At 52.0% G+C, this 23,102-nt stretch overlaps 1 protein-coding gene across 3 annotated transcripts in view; it reads left to right on the plus strand.

Annotated features, from left to right (window-relative positions):
* The window catches only part of LOC119964696 (5'-AMP-activated protein kinase subunit beta-2-like), a 68,078-nt gene that overhangs the window by 18,519 nt on the left and 26,457 nt on the right, over positions 1 to 23,102 (plus strand). For all 3 annotated transcript variants that reach the window (XM_038794540.1, XM_038794542.1, XM_038794541.1), the window contains exons 3-5: positions 7,891 to 8,057; positions 18,330 to 18,423; positions 20,883 to 20,997. In XM_038794540.1, the coding sequence (XP_038650468.1) occupies positions 7,891 to 8,057; positions 18,330 to 18,423; positions 20,883 to 20,997 (376 nt within the window). The remainder of the gene's footprint in view (positions 1 to 7,890; positions 8,058 to 18,329; positions 18,424 to 20,882; positions 20,998 to 23,102) is intronic.

Genomic DNA, 23,102 nt, shown 5'->3' on the forward strand with positions numbered 1-23,102 from the left:
ACAAACTGTATAGTTGATTGTTGGGAAGAATGTTTACCTGGGTGCTTATTTGCTGTAACCTACTTTGATACAAGTTTGAATAAAATGCGTTAAAAAAACACCAGCGCCAACCACTCCGGCGTCAATGACCCCCAAAAGTGAGGAATTCTCCACTTTCTAGGGGGCTAGGTTTAGAGTGGTTCCCGCAGTTCCAGCCGGCGCTGAAGGGCCGGTGCGGGTTTGCGCATGCGCGGAACAAGCGGCATATTTCCGTGCATGTGTGGAACGGGCGGCGTATTTCCGCGCACTGTGGCGCGCCCCCCCCCCCCCCCCAAAAAAAAAGTCGGCCTCTGCGCACTTAGCTGCCAGGTCCCGCCGTGTGTGAGGTGAGCAATTCTTCGGGGCCCGGAGTATCGCCGGGGGGGGGGGGGGCCTGGGAATCCCGCCGGTGCTCGAAAAACGGCGGCAGGGAATAGATAAGCCGGCGTCGGGGCGGGATTTGTTCCCCCCACCCCCCGCCCCGGCGATACTCCGGGCCCCGAAGAATTACTCACCTCAACTCCCCCTCCCCTGTTACCTCCTGCTCTATCTTTCCTATGATGCGGAGATGCCGGTGTTGGACTGGGGTGAGCACAGTAAGAAGTCTTACAACACCAGGTTAAAGTCCAATATGTTTGTTTCAAACACTAGCTTTCGGAGCACTGCTCCTTCCTCAGGTGAATGAAGAGGTAGGTTCCAGAAACATGTATATAGTCAAATTCAAAGATGCCAGACAATGCTTAGAATGCGAGCATTTGCAGGTAATTAAATCTTTACAGATCCAAAGATAGGGGTAACCCCAAGTTAAAGAGGTGTGAATTGTCTCTAGCCAGGACAGTTGGTAGGATTTTGTAAGCCCAGGCCAGATGGTGGGGGATGAATATAATGCGACATGAGTCCCAAGTCCCGGTTGAGGCCGCACTCATGTGTGCGCAACTTGGCATTAAGTTTCTGCCCGGCGATTCTGCGTTGTCGCGCGTACTGAAGGCCGCCTTGGAGAATGCTTACCCGGAGATCAGAGGTTGAATGCCCTTGACTGCTGAAGTGTTGCCCGACTGGAAGGGAACATTCCTACCTGGTGATTGTCGCGCGATGTTCATTCATTGGTTGTCGCAGCGTCTGCATGGTCTCGCCAATGTACCACGCTTCGGGACATCCTTTCCTGCAGCGTATGAGGTAGACAACGTTGGCCGAGTCGCACAAATATGTACCGCGTACTTCCGGTTGCGGCTATGCCTGGGTAGGTCGCACGTTCGGCAGCTCCCGCCGATAACGGACTTTTGGGCCCTTTTAAGAAGCCTTAGCGGCATTTGTTCGACGATTCAAGGTGTGGGAAGGTAGCAGTGAGGGTTCCCCAGCAATGTATGGAGTGGACCAGGAGCGGAGTGGTCAATAAAGTGGCTTTAGAGCAGAGAGGAGAACAGGCGCGAAAAAGATGGTGGCAAGCGGGGACCAGGCACTGTGGGCCCAGTGGTCTCTGGAGCAGCAGGAGTTTTTAAAAAGCTGCTTTTCTGACTTTGAAGGCGGAGATGCTGGCCCCAATGAAGGCGTCGATTGAAAGGTTGGGGAGACCCAGAAGATGCAGGGGACGGCGATTAAGGAGGTGAAGCAGAAGGTCTCTGACAACGAGGACAAGATTCTAGGCCTAGCGGGTAAAGTAGAAGCGTACGAGGCGCTTCATAAAAAATGGCAGGAAAAGCTGGAGAACAGATCGAGGAGGCAGAACCTGCGGATTCTGGGTCTCCCTGAAGGCGTGGAGGGGTCGGATGCTGGGGCGTATGTGACCACGATACTGAGCACGCTGATGGGTGTGGGGGCCTTCCCGAGGCCCCTGGAGCTGGATGGAATGCACAGAGTCCTGGCAGGGAGGCCGAAGGCGAACAAACCGCAGAGGGCGATGGTGGTGAGGTTTCACCGTTTCATCGACAGGAAGTGTGTCCTGCGATGGGCGAAGAAGGAGCGGAGCAGCAGGTGGGAGAATATCGATATCCGTATCTATCAGGACTGGAGTGCAGATCTGGCCAAGAAGCGGGCAGGATTCAACTGGGCTAAGGCGATCCTCCACGGGAAGGGGGTGAGGTTCGGGCTGTTACAGCCGGTGAGACTGTGGGTCACATACCAGGACCGACACCACTATTTCGATATGTCGGATGAGGCGTGGACTTTTATCAAAAACGAGAAGCTAGACTTGAATTAATGGTTTGCAGTATGTTATGTGGGATGTTGGTGAGGGAGTGGGGGCGATGCTTGTTCGAGTGGGGTTTATCTTTTTTCCCCCACATTTTCTTGGGAATGGGTGGGCCCGTAGCCTGGGGCCCTCTGGGACTGAGGGGAGGTTGCAGTTAAAAGGAACTGCGCCACAGGGGGCGTGGCTTTTTCCCGCGAAATGGTGGGGGCGGTACCTGAGGGGGGGGGGTCGGCACTGTGTTTGATGTCGCGTTGGTCTATATGGGGTGCGGGGGGGGGGGGGGGGGGGGGACTTTCAATACCCCACTTGGGTGGGGGGGAGGGCTGGTGATTTGGATGGGAAATCCAAAAGGGGATCGGAGGCAGAGGCGGGAGCGGCCGGGGTCAGCATGAGTCAGCTGACTTACGGGAGTGCAGTGAGGGGGTAGGGGGGTTTAAGCAGTTGCTTGGCTGGGGAAGGGGGGGTGGAAACTGGGTTGCTGCTGTGCTGATTGAGGGGGAGTTGACGGTAAGAGGGAGGGTCGGGTCGGAGAGCCTCCGCCTGGGGGGCTGGAGAGTGTGGGAGTCGTGGGCACGTGACTGGCCTAAAAAAGGAGATGGCTAGTGGGAAGCTCCAATACGGTTTTGGACCCGACATTAGACCGGTCTAGATCGAGGCCGGGTAAGAGACCGGCAGCGGCTAAGGTTCTGAGAGGGTTTACGGACCAGATTTTTGGAGGGGGGGGGGGGGGGGGGGGGGGGAGTGGATCCATGGAGATTTGCTGGGCCAAGGGCGAGGGAGTTTTCCTTCTCCCATGTGCACAAGGCTTACTCGCGGATAGATTTTTTTGTGGTAAACCGGGCATTAATCCCGAGAGTGGAGGAGGTGGATTACTCGGCCATTGCGATCTCTGACCATGCCCCACACTGGGTGGACCTGAAGATGGGGGTGGAGAGAGGTCAGCACCCATTGTGGCGAATGGACGTGGGACTACTGGCGGATGAGGAGGTCAGTGGGCGGGTCCGGGGGTGTATCCAAAGATATGTGGAGGCCAATGATAATGGTGAGGTGTTGATGAATGTGATTTGGGAGGCGGTGGTCAGGGGGGAGTTAATTTCAATCAGGGCCCATGGAGAGGGAGAGGATGGAGAGGGAGAGATTGGTGGGGGAGATAGAGGGTGGATAGGAGATATGCGGAATTCCCTGAAGAGGGGCTGTTGAAGGAGCGCTGGAGCCTCCAGACGGAGTTTGACTTGCTAACCACGGGGAAGGCTAAGGCCCAGTTGAGGAAACTACAAGGAACAGTATATGAGTATGGGGCGAAGGCGAGCTGGATGTTGGCACATCAGCTGCAGAAGAGGGAGGCGGCCAGGGAGATTGGGGGAATTAGAGATGGGGGGGGGAACACAGTGCGGAGTCCAGCTAAAATAAACGAGGTCTTTAAGAACTTTTATGGTGAATTATACGAGTCAGAACCCCCGGAGAGGGGGAGGGGATGCGACAGTTCCTGGACCAACTTAGGTTCCCAAAGGTGGAGGAAGGGCGGTTAGAAGGATTGGGGGCTCCGAGAGGAACACCGCGTTTCACTGTATGCGGATGACCTGCTTTTGTATATTGCAGATGCAGATTCTTAGGGATTTTGGAAACATCTCTGGGTACAGGTTGAATGTGGGGAAAAGCGAGCTTCTTGTGGTGCATGCGAGGGGCCAGGAAAAGAGATTGGGAGAGCTACCGCTTAAGATGGTGGAGAGGAGCTTTCGGTATTTGGGTATCCAGGTAGCCAGGGGTTAGGGTTACACACGCTCAATTTAGCGCGCCTGGTGGATCAGATGGAGGAGGAATTTAGGAGGTGGGATGTGTTGCCACTCCCTGGCGGGTAGGGTGCAGTCTGTAAAAATGACGGTTCTCCCTAGATTCCTGTTCGCCTTCCAGTGCCTGCCTATTCTCATCCCCAAGTCCTTGTTTAAGTGGGTAAATAGGAGTATTACAGGATTTGTGTGGGCAAATAAGACCCCGTGGGTTAAGAGACTGTTCTTGGAGCGCAGTTGTGAGGGGGGTGGGTTGGCATTGCCGAACCTGTGCAGCTATTACTGGGCAGCGAATGTGTCTCTGATTCGGAAATGGGTAATGGAGGGAGAGAAGTCGGGCGTGGAAACGGCTAGAAGCATCGTCCTGTATAGGTACTAGCTTGGGGGCACTGGTGACGGCACCGTTGCCGCTTCCGCCGACGCGGTACACCACGAGCCCGCTGGTGGCGGAGACATTGAGGGTCTGGGGCAGTGCAGATGGCATGGGGGGAGGTGGGGGCCTCAGTTTGCACCCCGATATGGAACAATCATAGTTTCGTTTCAAGTAGGATAGATGGTGGGTTCCTGAGTTGGCATAGGGCGGGAATCAAAAGAATGGGGGACTTGTTGATTGATGGTACCTTTGCCAGTCAGAGGGCGCTGGAAGAGAAATTTGCCTACCCCCGGGGAATACCTTTAGGTGCATGCAGGTTCGGGCGTTCATGAAAAAGCAGGTGCGAGAATTCCCACGGCTGCCTGCTCGGAGGATACAGGATAGGGTGGTCTCGGGCGTGCGGGTTGGGGATGGCAAGATATCGGAAATATACCAGGAGCTGCAGGCGGCGGAGGAGATCTCGGTGGAAGAGCTGAAGGGCAAGTGGGAGGAGGAGCTGGGCGAGGAGCTGGATGAAGGCCTGTGGGCTGACGCCCTGGGCAGGGTCACTTCCTCCTCATCTTGCGCCAGGCTTAGCCTGATTCAGTTTAAAGTGGTGCATCGGGTGCATATGACAGGGGCGAGAATGAGTACGTTTTTGGGGTAGAGGACAGGTGTGTGAGGTGTACGGGGAGCCCAGCTAATCATGCTCGTATGTTCTGGGCATGCCCGGCACTTATAGAATTTTGGAAGGGCTTTGCAAAGGCTATGTCCAAGATCTTGGACACTCGGGTAAAACCGAGTTGGGGGATAGCAATATTTGGGGTATCGGAAGATCCGGGAGTGCAGGAGTCGAAAGAGGCCGGAGTTCTGGCCTTTGCCTCCTTGGTAGCCCGGCGAAGGCTCTTGTTAATGTGGAGGGACGCGAATCCCCCAGCGTGGAGGCTTGGGTCAGTGACATGGCTGGGTTTCTCAGGTTGGGGAAGATAAAGTTTGCCTTGTGGGCGTCTCTGCAGAGGTTCTCCAGGCGGTGGCAACCGTTCCTTGACCTTCTCGCGGAACGACAGGTGGAGGTCAGCAGCAGCAGCAACCCGGCGGGATGGTGGAGGTGGGGGATGGGTGGGCTGTTATCACGTTATTTGTTAGGGGCAGATGCCCTATTCTGTTTGGTTTGTTTGTTAAATTCTTAGCTGAATAGAGGGTTAAGTGGTTTTTGTTGACATATTGCTTTGTTTTCTTTGTATTATTCTCTTTTTTTGTAGTGTTTTGAAAAATTATTGAAAAATCTGGAATAAAAACATTTAAAAATTAAAAGAGTATGTACCGCGCACCTGGTGGGTTATGTTCTCACGTGTAATGTTGGTATCCACGTCGTTGATCTGGCACGTCTTGCAGAGATTGCCATGGCAGGGTTGTGTGGTGTCATGGTCGCTGTTCTGAAGGCTGGGTAGTTTGCTGCAAACAATGGTTTGTTTGAGGTTGCGCGGTTGTTTGAAGGCAAGTAATGGGGGTGTGGGGATGACCTTGGCAAGATGTTCATCTTCATCGATGACGTGTTGAAGGCTGCGAAGACGATGTCGTAGTTTCTCCGCTCCGGGAAAATACTGGACGACGAAGGATACTCTGTCGGTTGTGTCCCGTGTTTGCCTTCTGAGGACGTTGGTGCGGTTTTTTTGCTGTGGCACGTTGGAAATGTCGATCGATAAGTCGAGCTCCATATCCCGTTCGTACGAGGACATCCTTTAGCGTTTGTAGATGTCTGTTACACTCCTCCTCGTCTGAGCAGATCCTGTGTATATGGAGGGCTTGTCCATAGGGGATGGCTTCTTTAATGTGTTTAGGGTGGAAGCTGGAGAAGTGAAGCATCGTGAGGTTATCCGTGGGCTTGCGGTAAAGTGATCTCCGGGCAAGCATTCTCCAAGGCGGCCTTCAGGACGCGCGACAACGCAGAATCGCCGAGCAGAAACTTATAGCCAAGTTCCGCATATGAGTACGGCCTCACCCGGGACCTGGGACTCATGTCGCATTGCATTCAGCCCCCACCATCTGGCCTGGGCTTGCGAAATCCTACCAACTGTCCTGTCTAGAGACAATTCACACCTCTTTAACTTGGGATTACCCCTATCTTTGGATTGTAAAGATTTAATTATTTGCAAACGCTCGCATTCTAAGCATTGTCTGGCATCTTTGAATTTGTCTATAAATATGTTTCTGGAACCTACCTCTTCATTCACCTGAGGAAGGAGCAGTGCTCCGAAAGCTAGTGTTTGAAACAAACATATTGGACTTTAACCTGGTATTGTAAGACTTCTTACTGTATCTTTCCTATAGCATCTGTACCCTGGAGAATTGAGCTGCCAGTCCTGCCCCTCCCTTAGCCATGTTTCAGTAATAGCTATGATATCCTAGTCCCATGTACCCATCCATGCCCTGAGTTAATTTGCCTTGCAATGCAAAAGGCTTGATGGGCTCTCTGCCCTGCTTTCTCAGACCATCTGTCCAGCCATGTTTTGTACAAAATCCATGTTTTATTTCTCTTAGCCTGACTGGACCCATTCATGGAGTTCTCCACAGTCTCTGTTCTCGGTACTATGGCCCATTTTTGATTTTTGACTTTGATTTCTCTGTCTTTCACTTTTCCCCTTGCTGCGTTTTGTTTCTGTCCCCACTTTTATTCCCTCCGACTTCCTGCATCGGTTCCCATTCTCCTGCCACATTCGTTTAAACCCTCCTCAACAGCATTAGAAAACACTCCCCCTGGGACATTGATTCCAGTTTCCTCAGGAAGGATATTGCTGTCATAAAGGGAGTGCAACATAAGTTCACCAGACTTGTTTCAGGGGTGGCAGGACTGTCCAATGAAGAGAAATTGGGGAAATTGGGCCTGTATTCTCTAAAGATTTGAAGAATTAAAGATTACCTCATTGAAATTTACAAAATCATTAAAAGGATAGACAGAGTAGATGCAGGCGAGATGTTCCCCCTGGATGGGGAATCTAGAACCAGGGAACAAAATTTCAAAATAAGGGAGAATCTACTTAGGACCAAGATGAGGAGAATTTGTTTACTCAAGAGGATTGTGAATCTTTGGAATTCTTTACCCCAGAGGTCTGTGGAAGCTCAGTCATTGTGTATGTTTAAAGCAGAGATTGACAGATTTGGGCTAAGTGGCCTGTTTCTGTGCTGTACCTTCTCAGTCAAAACAGTCTCAGACAGTCACTTGTTCAAATGTGGATTAGTTCAGGAAGGCCAGCACAGATTTATTAAGGGTGAATCGTGTTTCGCTCATTTGAGTTTTTTGATGAAGTCACAAAAAGGCTTGTTTAGGGCCTGGATGTGCTGGACACACTTACACTGGTATTCTTGTGACATGTCCTGATGAGTGCAAGACAAAAAGTTTCAACATGTCTTTTTTTTTCCAGTAGTGTTCAAATTCTGTACTGCCAAATGACTGATTATATAGAAATTATATTTATATGTGCTATTTACTTTTATGTATAACTATCTTTCCATATTACTGTCTCAACTTGTTTTCATTATTTTAGGCTCTCACTGATAAGGAATTTGTGTCATGGCAACCTGACGTGGACGAATCTGTTAAATTATCTAAGCAAGCTCGTCCTACTGTCATTCGCTGGGTAGGTGGAGGAAAAGAAGTGTTGATATCTGGATCCTTCAATAACTGGCATACCAAAATCCCACTTATTAAAAGGTAAGTAGGTATAGTCTAAAACTGGCTGAGAATTCATCAAGTAGTAGAAAAACATATTTTCATATCCTTGTGTGGGAGGGAAGGTTTTCATTTCAAAGCTCTATTGATTTTACCTTTAATTTTAGTTGCTCAGATCTCTGGCTTGCTTGGAAATCCATCAACATTTTTGAGTCTCCAAACTAAATTATTGAGGAAACCCATATAAATAGCATTTTCATTTGCATGTTCCCATATCTGATCTGCAAACAACTCCTTTCCAGCCTACCATCCGAAGTCTTTGGGTTTCTTCCTAAGGCTTTTGGACAGGTATCTGCACAGAAAAATTTGTATTATGTCAGCTACTTTGGACTTTGTAATCTAGAATTTAACACTGGGTGTGAATTTCAAAGACCCAGTTTGAATTGATGATGTTTGTTTCTTTCTTTATATACATTTGTAGGTTAATCAACTAGTGCAAAAATGTAACAAATTGGGCTATTGTTAGCAATCTATCTGTGTAGATAAAACTGAGTGTGCTGTCCACTTGAATGTAGGATGATGTGCATTGCTCTATTAATTGTGTGTATATAATCATCTGGGGGAAGAAAAGTAGGTTGTTTCCTCAGACAATGTATGCAAGTTTCCTATCTCAATAACATTAAACTTAATCTGCAATAACAATATTATCACCCTAACAGGATGTATCCCACCAGCAAAGCCTTTCTGTATTGATGCACCGTTGCTTTGTCCTAAAATGGCTGTGTGAAATCAATTATAAAAGAACCGCTCTTGCATGTTTGATCTCTGATTTAATTGACAGTCGGTCTCCAGAGGCAGCACAGGCTGGGAACATAGCTAGGAGCTACTGACAATTGCATTATTTGACATAAGTTAACCACTGGCTCCATGTTACAGTGATGAAACAGAATACTACGGCGTATAAAAACCCATGTATTGTAATAGCACCTTGCATAATAATGCTGGGGAAAAGAGTTTAAAGAATCTGAAACACTTAGGGCGAAATTCTCCGCACCCGCGGAAAGTCGGCAAACGGTCGTAAAAATCGGGACCGTTTTACGACGGTGGCGAAGGCTTCATTTCCCGACCGATTCACTTCCTGGAAATGGGCTAGCAGCGCGGCCGCGTCAATTACGTGCGTGATGACGACGGAACGCGACGACGACACGAACCCGCCCATGTGACGCCGCCCGACGCCGTAAAAAGGCGCGGGCGACCACAGAATCTGTCGGGCAGGATGTCGGAGCCTAGGCGAGCTGCTCCTCGCTTTATTGATGCAGACGTCGAGGCGCTGCTCGATGCCGTGGAGCAGAGGAGGGGCATCATCCGCCCGCGGAGAGGGCATCGCCAACCTGCCAGCACGGTACGCCAGGCCTGGCGTGACGTGGCTGCTGCCGTCAGTGCTGTGGGGCAGACCCCTCGCTCAGCAGAGCAGTGCCGAAAGAAGCTACACGACCTCACCAGGTCTGCCAGGGTAAGTGCCATGAGGGTGCCCCCTAGTCACAACCATCCCTCCCCCTTAACTGCCCGGGGGGGGGGAGAGGAATTGGGGCAGAGTTATTTGAGGGTGGTTCACAAAGTTGTCACAGACCCAGCGCTCTGGCTCCGAGGAGAGATGCAATCATCTGATGACAACTTGCCCCCCCCAAACTGTGCCAGTATCAGAACGGACTTCTGATACCTACCGTTTTGTAATGATCTACCTATGTTCCCTCCCCCAACAGGCCAAGGCCGGTCATAACCACCGTGAGCGGCACAAGACTGGAGGGGGTTCGCCCAACATGCACCCCCTCAGCACCTTTGAACAGAGGGCACTGGACCTTGTTGGGGGGTCTGCCACCCGCGATATCGCGCAATGCGAGGTTGGCGGAACTGCAGCAAGTGAGACAACCCTCCCTGACAAACACCCCCCCCCCCCCCATCCTCTGTCCCTTCACACACCCTGCCCACTGGGACACCTCCCCATCCTCTGTCCCTTCACACACCCTGCCCACTGGGACACCTCCCCATCCTCTGTCCCTTCACACACCCTGCCCACTGGGACCGTCCAGCGGCCTGCCGAGCAAATCGAAATAACCCGTCTCATTCTCTTCCCTAGGACGTGATGCCGAACGACCAGGGCCGTCTGGCTGCAGACGGAGACAGGAATCTGCCGCCACCTCACCCGGGGCCTCACAACAGAGGGTGCCCGATCAGCGGGCAGCCCTATCCGCCCCAACCCAATCTGCGGACCAGGACGCACAGAGGGTTCGAAGTCCACCACCACAACCAGAAATGGCCAGGGACAACCCTCCAGTCGCTGAGCAGCCCCACACCATGGACGAGGACCTAACCATTGAGAGCGTCGGGCTTGCGGCACTGCTTTCTCCCACCATATCCATCATCCCAGAGATACACACCCCGGCGGGCCTATTTAGTGATGAGTCTGCTGGGGCACAGTCTGGTTGGCACATCACAGATGAGCAGGTACAGCAGGTGGAGGTCGGAGCAACAGAGGGCCCGGACTCGCGGAGGCCAGACCAGGCCCAGGATGCAGCTGGCTCCCAGACGTTTTCTGAGTTCCTGGAGTTTATCAACCCACCCGCACAGCCGATGCCTCAGGAAACCCAGGGAAACAATGACGGGATGAGGGCTTCCTTCCAGACTCTGCAGACGCTGTTAGAGGAGTCGAACCGCGTCCAAGAGCAGGGAGTGGTGCCGCTCATGGCAGAGACCCAGTCCGACACCGCACGGGTGGCATCCGCGGTGGAGGCAATGGGTCAGGTTATGCAAGACGTTGGGGTTAATGTGCACGCGTCATCCTCGGCCCTGGACAGGGTTGCCCTCTCACAGGCAGCAATGTGCCAGAGCCAAACCGACATTGCCGGCGCCCTGCGGGCCATGGCCGAGTCTCAGCAGGTCATTGGCCAGTCGCAGCACGCCATGGCACAGTCCCAGCTGTCGATAGCACAGTCCCAGCTGTCAGTCGCGGAGACCATCAACCGCCTGACACATGTGCTGGATGGCGTCGTGCACACTCAGGTTGAGATCGCACAGTCCCTGGCGGGAATGTCTAACTCCCTGGACTCCGTCTCTGCAAACCTTCGGATCCTGGTGGATACCGTTGCAGGCCTCCAGGACTGGCAGCGCCAGGTGTCGGTGGTGCGACGGGGAACCTCCCCGCTCGCACCTCTGTCCCAAAGTGAGGCCCGGGGGCCACCGGGCTCCCCGAGGGAGGAGGAGGTTTCGGGGCCCGTCCCATTAACTCCATCACGGGACGTCCCGGAATTCTCGGCCTCCCCCCGTCCCATCCCTGGTGCATCGGGTGGGCAGCAGGCAGAGCAGGGTGGCACAATGTCACCCGAGACGCCCGCAGAGCAGCCTGGCCCATCAAGGCCGGGTCGCCCCAGGAAACGCTTGGCCAAGGAGAAACGAGTCGAGGGGGGCGATTCGCAGCAATCCTCCTCCACTCCTGCTGTATCATCTGGGGATTCACTTAGACGTAGTGGTAGGGCCCGTAAGGCAACTAAGATAGACACTGAGTAAGTTGGCACGGGTGAAGGGCACAGTTTAGTTGTAGGGGCTAGGGCACCTGTAAATAATTGTTAATATTAACGCACTGTTCCACCTTACTTGTAATACCGTGTGATTGTTCCACAGCCACAGGAATCGTGATGGTGACCGAGTGTCGCTGGGGGTGACGGGTGGTGAAACCTCGGTGCCGGGTGTGCAGTCTCTGCCCCTACCCCCCTCCCACAGCTAGCCCACGCGGGCACGTGATGGAGTGTCAGTGACGAACTCAGCGGCCACCAAGGTGGATGGTTCAGCTATTGCCATGGGTCAGACTCTCTCTAACGATTCTGAGCTCACAGCTCTTTGCAGAGCGGGCTGTCATCATTCCACATGGCACTGATCACACCCGCTGACACAGCCATCAATGTTGTGCCATTCGGTCTGGACCCAGTGATAAGCGTCATGTCGAAGTGGAGCAGTGTACACTGAGGGGGGGGGGGTTGTGGTGGTGGCAGTTGTGTGGTGACCCTCTGCATGACTAGCGATGCAGGTGATGGTTTGGTGTTCATCGGGGACGTCACATGCGATGCGTGAACCGTGCTGCCACCATGGCGTCGCGTGCCCGCCGTCCTTGCCGGGTCCGTCGTGCCGCCTCCTGGACATCACCAGCACCTGGGTCGTGTCTGCGTGCTGCGCCCGCCACTCCGCCAGCGTCCTCCTCCTCCTCCTCCTCCTCCTCTGTGCTGGCACCACTGCCACTAGCTTCTCCCTCCGCCTCCTGCAACAGGTCATCTCCCCTCTGCATCGCGATGTTGTGCAGCGCACAGCAGACCACTACAATGCGAGCGACCCTGTCGGCCTGGTACTGCAGGGCCCCTCCGGAGCGGTCCAGGCACCTGAATCTCATCTTCAGGAGGCCAAGGCAGCGCTCCACCACACCCCTGGTTGCTGCATGGGCCTCGTTGTATCGTGTTTCCGCATTGGTCTGAGGCCTCCGTATAGGCGTCATCAGCCAAGACCTCAGCGGATAACCCCTGTCACCTAGCAACCAGCCCCTCAGCCGGGGGGGACGTCCCTCAAACATCGCAGGGATGAACGACTGCGCTAGTATGTAGGAGTCATGCACACTCCCTGGGAACCTTGCACAGACGTTCATGAACCTCATGTGGGGGTCGCATACCACCTGGACATTAATGGAGTATGTCCCCCTCCTGTTTGTGAACACGTCCCTGTCCACAGCAGGCGGGCGCATGGGGACGTGAACACAGTCGATTGACCCCTGAACCCTCGGTATCCCGGCCACACTGGCAAATCCACGGACTCGTGAGTCTTGACTTGCTCGGTCCTCGGGAAAGGTGATGTAGCGATCGGCGATGGCATAGAGGGCGTCCGGTCACATCCCGGATGCACCTGTGCACCGATGACTGGGAGATCCCAGAGACGTCCCCGCTCGGAGACTGGAAGGAGCCGGTAGCATAGAAGTTCATAGCGACCGTCACCTTGATGGCTACCGGGATCGCGTGTCCTCCCCCCGTTCCACGTGGGGCGAGGTGCGACAGGAGTTCGCAGATATGTATCACCGTCTGGCCTACTCAGCCGGAGTCTTCTCCTGCAGGTGATGTCCGGCATTGTTAGGAAAGAGACCCGACACGGTACAACCCTCGGCTTTGGTCGTCGCCTCTGACGCCGTGGCTGCACCCTCACTCTCTCCTCTTCCTCTTCCTCCTCCTCCTCCTCCTCCTCCTCCTCCTCCCCCCCCCATGCTGCTCGACGACTGGCAACTCCTCGGCCCTTCCCTCTGCTGCTGCAGCTGGCCCTGCAGCCACTGCGGGTTGTGGGTGTGGATGCTGCTGCATCTCCAAATCCAGTAGAGCTGCCCCAACCACTGCGCAGAACATAGCCGTTCTGTTCCCATGCATCGTGCTAACCTACAGAAGGGTGGTAGGAGGCAGAGAAATGGGACATGTTAGACGGACGTTAGTCGACACCTCGGCAGCCGCCAGCCATGGGATACCAGTGTGTCCCGGTGGCCTGGTCGCGCTGCTGACACGCGGTCAGCCTAACCCCTGGTCACTTTCTGCATCCAACGGCCAGTAAACTATGGCCTCCTCACGGGTGCGTCAGTGGCCTGTGGCCGGAAGCCACAGGGGAACCAGCGGCCGTGCCCTCGTCACCTGCACACCATGGCATGGTGGCAGACATTTTGTTACGGGGTTGGACGGCTCACTCTCTACCTAACCCCCCCCCTCCGTCGCCCCCCACTGCCCCCTCCGTCGCCCCCCACTGCCCCCTCCGTCTCCCCCACTGCCTCCCCGTCTCCCCCACTGCCTCCCCCGTCTCCCCACTGCCCCCTCCGTCTCCCCCACTGCCTCCCCCGTCTCCCCCACTGCCCCCTCCGTCTCCCCCACTGCCTCCCCCGTCTCCCCCACTGCCCCCTCCGTCTCCCCCACTGCCCCCTCCGTCTCCCCCACTGCCTCCCCCGTCTCCCCCACTGCCCCCTCCGTCTCCCCCACTGCCTCCCCCGTCTCCCCCACTGCCCCCTCCGTCTCCCCCACTGCCCCCTCCGTCTCCCCCACTGCCTCCCCCGTCTCCCCCACTGCCCCCTCCGTCTCCCCCACTGCCCCCTCCGTCTCCCCCACTGCCCTCTCCGTCTCCCCCACTGCCTCCCCCGTCTCCCCCACTGCCTCCCCGTCTCCCCCACTACCCCCTCCGTCTCCCCCACTGCCTCCCCCGTCTCCCCCACTGCCTCCCCCGTCTCCCCCACTGCCTCCCCCGTCTCCCCCACTGCCCCCTCCGTCTCCCCCACTGCCTCCCCCGTCTCCCCCCCACTGCCCCCGTTCTGGACCCCCTCCCGTTCCCAGGGATGCCTTCCCCGTTGTGGCCAGACTCGAGCGGTGCGCTGAACGGTGCGCTGAGCGGTGCGCAGAGTGGTGCCCTGACCTCCTCCAAGCAGTCGTCAGCCAGGCCGACTGGTTGACGAATTTAAAAAGCAGGTGTGTTTCACGACGTCCAAACAGGGCGCCATGACGTCGGGACTTCGGCCCATCCGGGCCGGTGAATAGCGGGGGGGCTCTCAGTGGCGATTCTGGTCGTGTCAGGGGCGGGAAGGAGGCGTTTGTCGGGAAACGCGACTCCGACAATTTGCGGGGTTCGGAGAATAGCGGGAGGGCGTCGGAACAGCGTCGCCGTAAAAATTTCCGACGCCCGCTATTCTCCGACCCGTCGTGAGTCCGGAGAATCTCGCCCTTACTTTTTAATAGTTTGATTGATTGATCAGTCAGAATTGAGGACTTGTTTTATATACTGACTTTTTTATTCTGCAATTTTATTTATTATAAACTGAATGAGGTTTTAGCTTTAGCCAAAGGGTCAGTCCATGTGTAATTTTCCATTAATGTGGAAAGGCCTAGCCAGCGTTGGGCTGGCTGTGCTATTTTGGTGCATGTTCCAATGGTAAGTGTGTATTATTGGTGGCACTAATACATTTCTTCATCAGATCAAGTTTTAATCCTTAGAAAGTGTGGCCTTGCATATGGAAGCTTGCATTTTCCATTCAGCATGTTTTAAATGGATTTCAAGGAACATGTAGTAACAATGTGCTGTCGAGATTCTTATTACTCACTGCTTAATCCACAACTTTGGCTTTGAGGCTGCCTTCCCTTTCAAGGTGTAGTCTGGAAGTAAAACATGAAAATTGTCCACCATATGCTACAAAGACCAGTGTTGACAAACTGAATGCTGATTGATTGATTGATTTGATTTATTGTCACATGTACCGACGTACAGTGAAAAGTATTTTTCTGCGGCCAAGGAACTTACACAGTACGTACATAGTAGACACAAGTAGGCATAAGAATAATCAACAGGGAACATTGACAAATGGTATATCAGTAAAACAATGATTGGTTACAGTGTGGAACAAGGGGCCAAACAAAGCAAACAAATCAAATACATGAGCAAGAGCCGCATAGGGCGTCTTGATTAGTGTTCTTAAAGGGAACAGTCCGAGGGGCGTCGTTGAGGAGTCTTGTAGCTGTAGGGAAGAAGCTGTTCCTATGTCTGGATGTGCAAGTCTTCAGACTTCTGTATCTTCTGCCTGATGGAAGGGTCTGGAAGAAGGCAATGCCTGGGTGGTAGGGGTCTCTGATAGTGCTGACTGCATTCCTGAGGCAGCGAGAAGTGTATACAGAATCAATGTGGGGGTGGCAAGTTTGTGTGATGCGTTGGGCTGAGTTCACCACACTCTGCAGTTTCTTGCGATCTTGGACTGAGCAGTTGCCATACTAGGCTGTGATGCAGCCTGATGGGATGCTCTCTATCACACATCTGTAGAAGTTTGTGAGAGTCGATGCAGACATGCCAAATTTCTTTAGCTTCCGCAGGAAGTAGAGACGTTGTTGGGCTTTCTTGACTGTTGCATCAACGTGAGTGGACCAGGACAGACTGTAGGTGATGGTGACCCCCAGGAACTTAAAACTATCGACCATCTCCACTTCAGAGCCATTGATGACGGGAGTGTGTGTCGTGCTGCACTTCCTGAAGTCGATGATCAGTTCCTTGGTCTTTCCAACATTTAGAGAGAGGTTGTTTTCGGTGCACCATGCAACCAAGATTTATCTCCCTCCTCTAGTCTGATTCGTCGTTGTTTGAGATGCGGCCCACCGCAGTCGTATCATCCGCAAACGTATAGATTGAGTTGGAGTTAAATGTTGCCACACAGTCATACGGAGTACAGTAGAGGACTGAGCACACATCCTTGCGGGGCTCTAGTGTTGAGGACTATTGTGGAGGAGGTGCTGTTGCCTATCCTGACAGATTGCGGTGTGTTGGTGAGGAAGTCGAGGATCCAACTGCACAGGGAGGGGTCAAGTCCAAGATTGCGGAGTTTGGTTATTAGTTTTGTTGGGATAATGGTGTTGAAGGCGGAACTGTAGTCTATGAACAGCAGTCTTACATAGGTGTCCTTGTTGTCAAGGTGTTGATTGCAGAGCCAGTGAGATAGCATCTGCTGTGGTCCGGTTGCTGTGATAGGCAAACTGCAGTGGATCGAGACCGTCTGGGAGGCTGGCAGTGATCCGTCCCACGACTAGCCGCTCGAAGCATTTCATGATAACAGACTTTAGGGCAACCGGTCAGTAGACGTTGAGACAGGCTACCTTGTTCTTCTTTGGTACTGGTATTATGGTGGCCTTGTTGAAGGAGGTGGGGACATCAGTGCGGAAGAGTGAGGTGGTGAAGATATCTGCAAATACACTCGCCAGCTAGTCTGCGCAGGATCTGAGTGTTCGTCCAGGGACTCCGTCGGGGCCCATCACTTTCCGCAGATTCACTTTCAAGAAGGCAGCTCTTACCTCTGAGGCTGTAATAGTGGGTATGGGTGTGTCCAGGGCTGTTGGGGCGGGTGGCACTGATACATTGGCTGACTGCTCAAAGCGGGCATAGAACTTGTTCAGATCATCAGATAGGGATGCTCCAGCCCTAGATATTCCTGACCTAGCTTTATAGCCTGTGATCTTGTGTAGGCCCTGCCATAGTCGTCGTGGGTTAGTGTCGTTGGCCTGGGATTCTAGTTTGATGCGGTATTGTCTTTTTGCATCCCAGATGGCTTTCCGTACGTCGTACCTGGATTTTTTTATATAGGTCGGGGTCATCAGACTTGAACGCCTCCGTCCGGAAGTTCAGCAGGGAGTGAACCTTTTGGTTGAGCCAGGGTTTCCAATTGGGGAATACCTGTATTATCTTCTTCGGTACACAGTCCTCGACACACTTGCTGATGAAGTCTGTGACGGAGGTTGCGTACTCGTCCAGGTTAGCTGCCGCAGCCTTGAATATGGATCAATCCACAGTCTCCAAGCAGTCGCGGAGGATGTCCTCAGATTCCTCGGACCAGCATGGCACGGTTTTCTTGACTGGCTCAGCACCCTGGAGTTGCTGTTTGTAAGCCGGAAGCAGGAATACCGACTTGTGGTCGGATTTGCCAAAGTGAGGGCGCTGTAACTCTATAGGTGTGTTTCAAAGGTTGGGTTGCGGGCGGGTGTCGTGAGGGTCACAGAGCAATCGGCCATGCTGTTCCTGTGGTGGTCCAAAGCACGCAAGAAGTGCCCAATAGTCGCTACCGGCTTTTAGATCGAGAATTGCAGCCGCTGTCGCCTTTTAAATGGAAATAAATGAAACTCTGTGAGTCTTCCGGCCAGAAGCGGCAGCAGAGAGCAGGCCACACGTCCTGCACGCACACTTGATGACAAACGTTCTCCAGGTACATGCTTTTGGCACCAAAGAGCTAACTCCAAATTAAAAGACTACGCTGCTGTACCTGACCTGTGATACCACAGTAAACATTCCAAAATCCCATGAGGCTGTCAGCATTCTGGTGTAGCATCTCCAGAAGTATCCAGTGCTGAGTAAAACACGCATTTTGTTGCTATTGGCCTTCATGACGATCTAGATGTACGTGGTTGGATTTTCAGTTTACATAATGATGAAGACAGCACAAAGGATCCGGCTGACGTCTGCACCTGGTGCATTGACCTCTCTTCCTTTGAACCTGATTGAAATGAGATTGGAAGAACCAAGCAGGCTCCTCTTTCGCATGAAAGGTAAACAAACGTGCCGTGGGCCGTGGAGGTTGGTAGGCATGGGTCCTGGGGAAAAGGAAATAACACTGCTCTCTAGGAGAGTTGATGTTTTCATGAGCTGAGTAAAGTTAAGAAAACAAATAAAGGGTAACTATGTTTTAATAATCATGCACCAGATAGTAAACCTAACATTTTTATCTTTTCACAGCCATAATGATTTTGTTGCTATTCTTGAACTACCAGAAGGAGAACACCAATACAAGTTCTTTGTTGATGGGCAGTGGGCTCATGATCCTTCAGAGGTAAGTACATAAACTTTTTTTAAGCACGTAACTTATAAAACTTATATTTTTAATATGCAGTATAATAAATAAAGGGGGGAAAGAGCAAAAGAGTGACATGCGTTCATATTATGTATATATTGTGGATTAGGCACTTCTTTCTTGTTAAATCTCTGCAAATTTTTAAAAAATAAATATTTTTCTTAAAGTTTGCATTTTTACACTGTACAAAAGATGGATGAAGCAGTTATTATTTACAATTTACACGTTCCTTTTCGGCACACCCTCTCCAACCTCCCGTCGCACCCCCCCCCCCCCCCCCCCCCCACCATCCCCCAAACCTCCCCGTTTCTACATTACATCTGTCAGTCACCATCACTTCTCCAAGTGGGCAGCACAGTAGTTAGCACTGTTGCTTCACAGCGTCAGGGTCTCAGGTTCGATTCCGATTTGGGTCACTGTGCGGAGTCTGCACGTTCTCCCTGTGTCTGTGTGGGTTTCCTTTGGGTGCTCCGGTTTCCTCCCACAGTCCAAAGATGTGTAGGTTAGGTGGATTGGCCATGCTAAATTGCAAGTTAGTGTCGAAAAAGGTTGGGTGGGGTTACTGGATTACAGGGATAGGGTGGAGGTGTGGGTTTAAATAGGATGTTCTTTCCAAGGGCCAGTGCAGACTCGATGGGCCGAATGGCCTTCTGTGCTGTCGATTCTATGATTCTATTGTTTTATCTGGCTATATATTTACTCTTCTAACTCCTATTTAGTGGTCAATAATACAGTCCTAGTGTTGTAGCTGTCCATTTTTTATTTCTGAGCTCAACCCATATGGCCTCATTTGATGCTTCATTTATTGTATCATCCCCACTCATAGCTGTAATTGATTCTTTAATCAATATTGCTACACCGCACCTTTTTATTATCCTCCCTATCCTGCCTGAAAACTCTATATCCAGGGATGCTGAGCAGCCATTTTTGCTCCACCTTCAGCTACGTTTCTGTCATAGTAATATCATGCTAAAATCTGTCTAAATGTGCCCTCAGCTCATTACCTTTATTTAGTATTGTTTTCATTGGTTGATGAATTTGTAAAAGGGGTGTATTTTAAGATTATTACTAGAAGAATGCAGAGGCAGAAAAAAACCCATATAGAAATAGAATGGGCGCGATTCTCCGCTGCCCACGACGGGTCGGAGAATAGCGGGAGGGCGTCCCCGACATTTTTCGCGCCCTCCTGCTATTCCCCTCCCCCCCCCACGGCCGCCCCACGACACGAATCGCTGCTCGCCGTTTTTTACGGCGAACAGCGATTCTCCTCAGGCCGATGGGCCAAGTTCCCAGGCCTTTACGGCCGTTTTTACGGCAGCAAACACACCTGCTTGCTGCCGTCGTAAAAACGGCCGCAACACGCCCGTTCTGGGCATCCAGGGCCCCGATTGGCACGGCCGTACCAAGGGGGGCATGGGCCTGCGATCGGTGCCCACCGATCGCGGGCAGTTTGTCCGTAACGGACGCACTCTTTCTCCCTCCGCCGCCCCACAGGATCAGTCCGCGGGGCGCCCGAGGGAGATGACGGCCCCGCGCATGCGCGGCTGTCGTCATCGTGCGCGTCAGCCGGCTTGACGCTTGGCGCGCGGACTTAGCGATGGTCGCTAAGGCCGCGATGCCGTGCTTCATGGGGCCCCGATGCTAGCCCCGCCCGGGGGGGAGAATCGGGTGCCGGGAGGGGGCTCGGCGGCTGCCGTGAAACACGGCCAGTTTCACAGCAGCCTTTACGATTCGCCACATTTGCGGAGAATCGCGCCCAATACTTTTATTACAAGTAACAATTGAGGCAGAGACTGTATCATTTAAAAAGATTTCAAAATATTTCAAGCTGGTTTAGCTCAGTGGCCTAGACAGCTGGTTTGTGATTCAGAACAAGGCCAGCAGCGTGGATTCAATTCTTGTACCCAGCTTTCCCGAACAGGTGGCAGAATGTGGTGACTAGGGGCTTTTCACAGTAACTTCATACTTGTGACAATAAAAGGTTAATATTATTAAAATGGTGAATGTGAAAGGATGTGGTGAATGCAAGCACAGGTATGAAAGGCCAGCTGACCTCATTCTGTGCTGTAAATCATATAATCTTATTATGTTTTTTTTTCAATTAAGGGGCAATTTAGTGTGGCCAATCCACCTAACCAACACATCTTTGGGTTGTGGGGTGAAACCCACGCAGACACTGGGAGAATGTGCAAACCCCACACAGACAGTTACCCAGGGGCCGGGATTTGAACCCAGGTCCTCAGTGCCGTAATTTCAGTGCTAACCACTGTGCCACCATGCCGCTCTATGTGATCTTTGTTTAAGGAGTATTATATATATTTTGGGAAATAGGGAAGAGGAATTTGCCATAAAATAATCTTCCGTAAAAACCACTAGAAAAAGGCAAAATATGTTAAAGGAACCATAAAGGAATCCATATTGTCTCTTTTTCTTTTCAGCCAGTGACAACCAGTCAGCTTGGGACGATCAATAATGTCATTCAGGTGAAGAAATCTGACTTTGAAGTATTTGATGCGCTAAAACTGGACTCGCTGGAGTGTTCAGATACCTCGGGTGAGGAATGTACAGTTGTGGATAATATCTGTCAAATGAAAATTGCAATTGATTAAAATAAATTTATTGAAATATAAGAGAATCTAGACAAAAACCTCTTTATTTGGAGATAGGTGTATGAAATTGATCTTATAATCTTTCAATTAATTTTTGCGTGAAGATGAAGCTCTGCATTTCTGGTCTGGACTTCTAAACTGGGCCTTTTCAGAAACGCAGAGTATACCTGTCCTTGCAGGATTATCAGGGGATGACAAGCCCAGCCCCTTATGCCACTAACTGCCGTATTTTGGTATTTTTACACAATGCTAAAGCTATCTCTGCTATATTGCATGCCTGTTAAACATTTGATTTGTCAGTGGCTAATATTTTGACGGACTCGGGGGAGATATGTGACAGTGAGTGGGGTGTTGCTGGTCGCTTTGGTGATCTTAGTGAATGTATATGCACCGAACTGGGACGAAATGGACTTCATTAAGAAGGTGCTGGCGACTATCCCCGAGCTTGACTCGCATCAGTTGATTTTGGGACGGGACTTTAATTGTGTGTTGGATCCTAGGCTGGACAGGTTGAGCCCCAAATCCTTTACAACAGCGGGGGTGGCAAAGGAGCTGCTAGTATTCATGGAACAGATTGGGGCGGTGGACATGTGGAGATTTAGATACCCGAGGAATAAGGAGCTTTCCTTCTTTTTGCGTGTGTATTGGGGCTACTTCTTTATTGATTTATTTGTTACGGGGAAGTCATTACTCCCTGGGGTTGTGGGATGGGATACTCATTGATTGTAATATCCGATCACACCCGCACTGGTTGGATACATCAGTGACCCCTGCGGAGATTGGAGACGGCATCGCTCGGACACGAGGGGTTTTGTGAGAGGATAGCTTTTGTTATTGGAAATTATGTGGATGTTATAAGAACAAGGAGGTCTCACCTTCCAAGTTCTGGGAAGCACTGATGGCGTTCATCAGGGTGGAGATAATTTCATTTAAAGCTCATAAGAGAGAAGTCTGGTAGGACGGAGAGACAGAAGTTGGTGGATTCCATCCTGAAGGTGGACCATCAATACCCTGCGGCCCCAACGGCGGAGCTGAGGCTTCAGATGGAGTTTGAGTTGGTGTCAATGGGGAAGGCGGTGAGCCAGATTCGTCATGCGGGAGGGATGTTTTACAATATGGGGAGAAGACTAGCCGTTTATTAGTTCACCAACTGAGGACGGCAGGCGGCCTCTCATGAGATAGTCCAGGTTTAGGACTCTGGGGGGAAGAGTTGGTTTCTGCTCGAGAGAAGATGAATGGGGTTTTTGAGACCTTTTACCGGGGCTTTACAAATCTGAGCCTTCGGAGGAAGACTTGACTATGCTGCAGTTTCTGGATGGGTTGGTTTCCCAGTGGTGGAGTGGGAAAGAGGACAAGAGCTGGAAGCATCGCTTGAGCTGGAAGAAATTATGAACTGTATTCATTCAATGCAGTCGGGGAAGGCACCGGACCCGGATGGATTCCCTGTGGAATTTTATAAACAGTTCGCGACTGGGTTGGGGCCAAACCGGTTGGACATATTTAATGATTCTCTATGTCGGGGGATGTTACTGGCCACACTGGTCCAGGCATCAATCTCCTTCATCTTGAAAGGGTAAAGAGCGCATGGAGTGTGGGTTATATAGGCCCATCTCTCTGAGTCCTGATGCAAAACTGTTGGCTAAGGTGCTGGCAACCCGTTTGGAGGGGTGCCTGCTGGGGGTAATTTCTGGGGGATCAGATGGGTTTTGTTAGGAGTTGACAGTTGATAGCCTACAGAGGAGACTTCTGAATGTGGTGCTGTTGCCCTCATCGGGGGTTGATCCGGTGGTATTTCACCTCCATGGACGCGGAAAAAGTGTTTTGACTGGATGGAGTGGGGGCACCTTTTTAATGTGTTGGGAGTTTGGCTTCGGACCTAAATTCAGTTTGTGGGGTAAGCTTTTGAATAGTGGCCTAGTGTGAGCGTCCGTGTAAACGCACTGAGTTCAGGGTACTTTGGGTTATACAAGGCAGGGATGTCCACTTTTCAGGTTACTGTTTGCTTTGGCAATTGAGCTGTTAGCCATATTGTGTGCAGTTTTGGTCTCC

The sequence above is a fragment of the Scyliorhinus canicula genome, chromosome 4 (assembly GCF_902713615.1).
Source record: "Scyliorhinus canicula chromosome 4, sScyCan1.1, whole genome shotgun sequence".
NCBI lineage: Eukaryota > Metazoa > Chordata > Chondrichthyes > Carcharhiniformes > Scyliorhinidae > Scyliorhinus > Scyliorhinus canicula.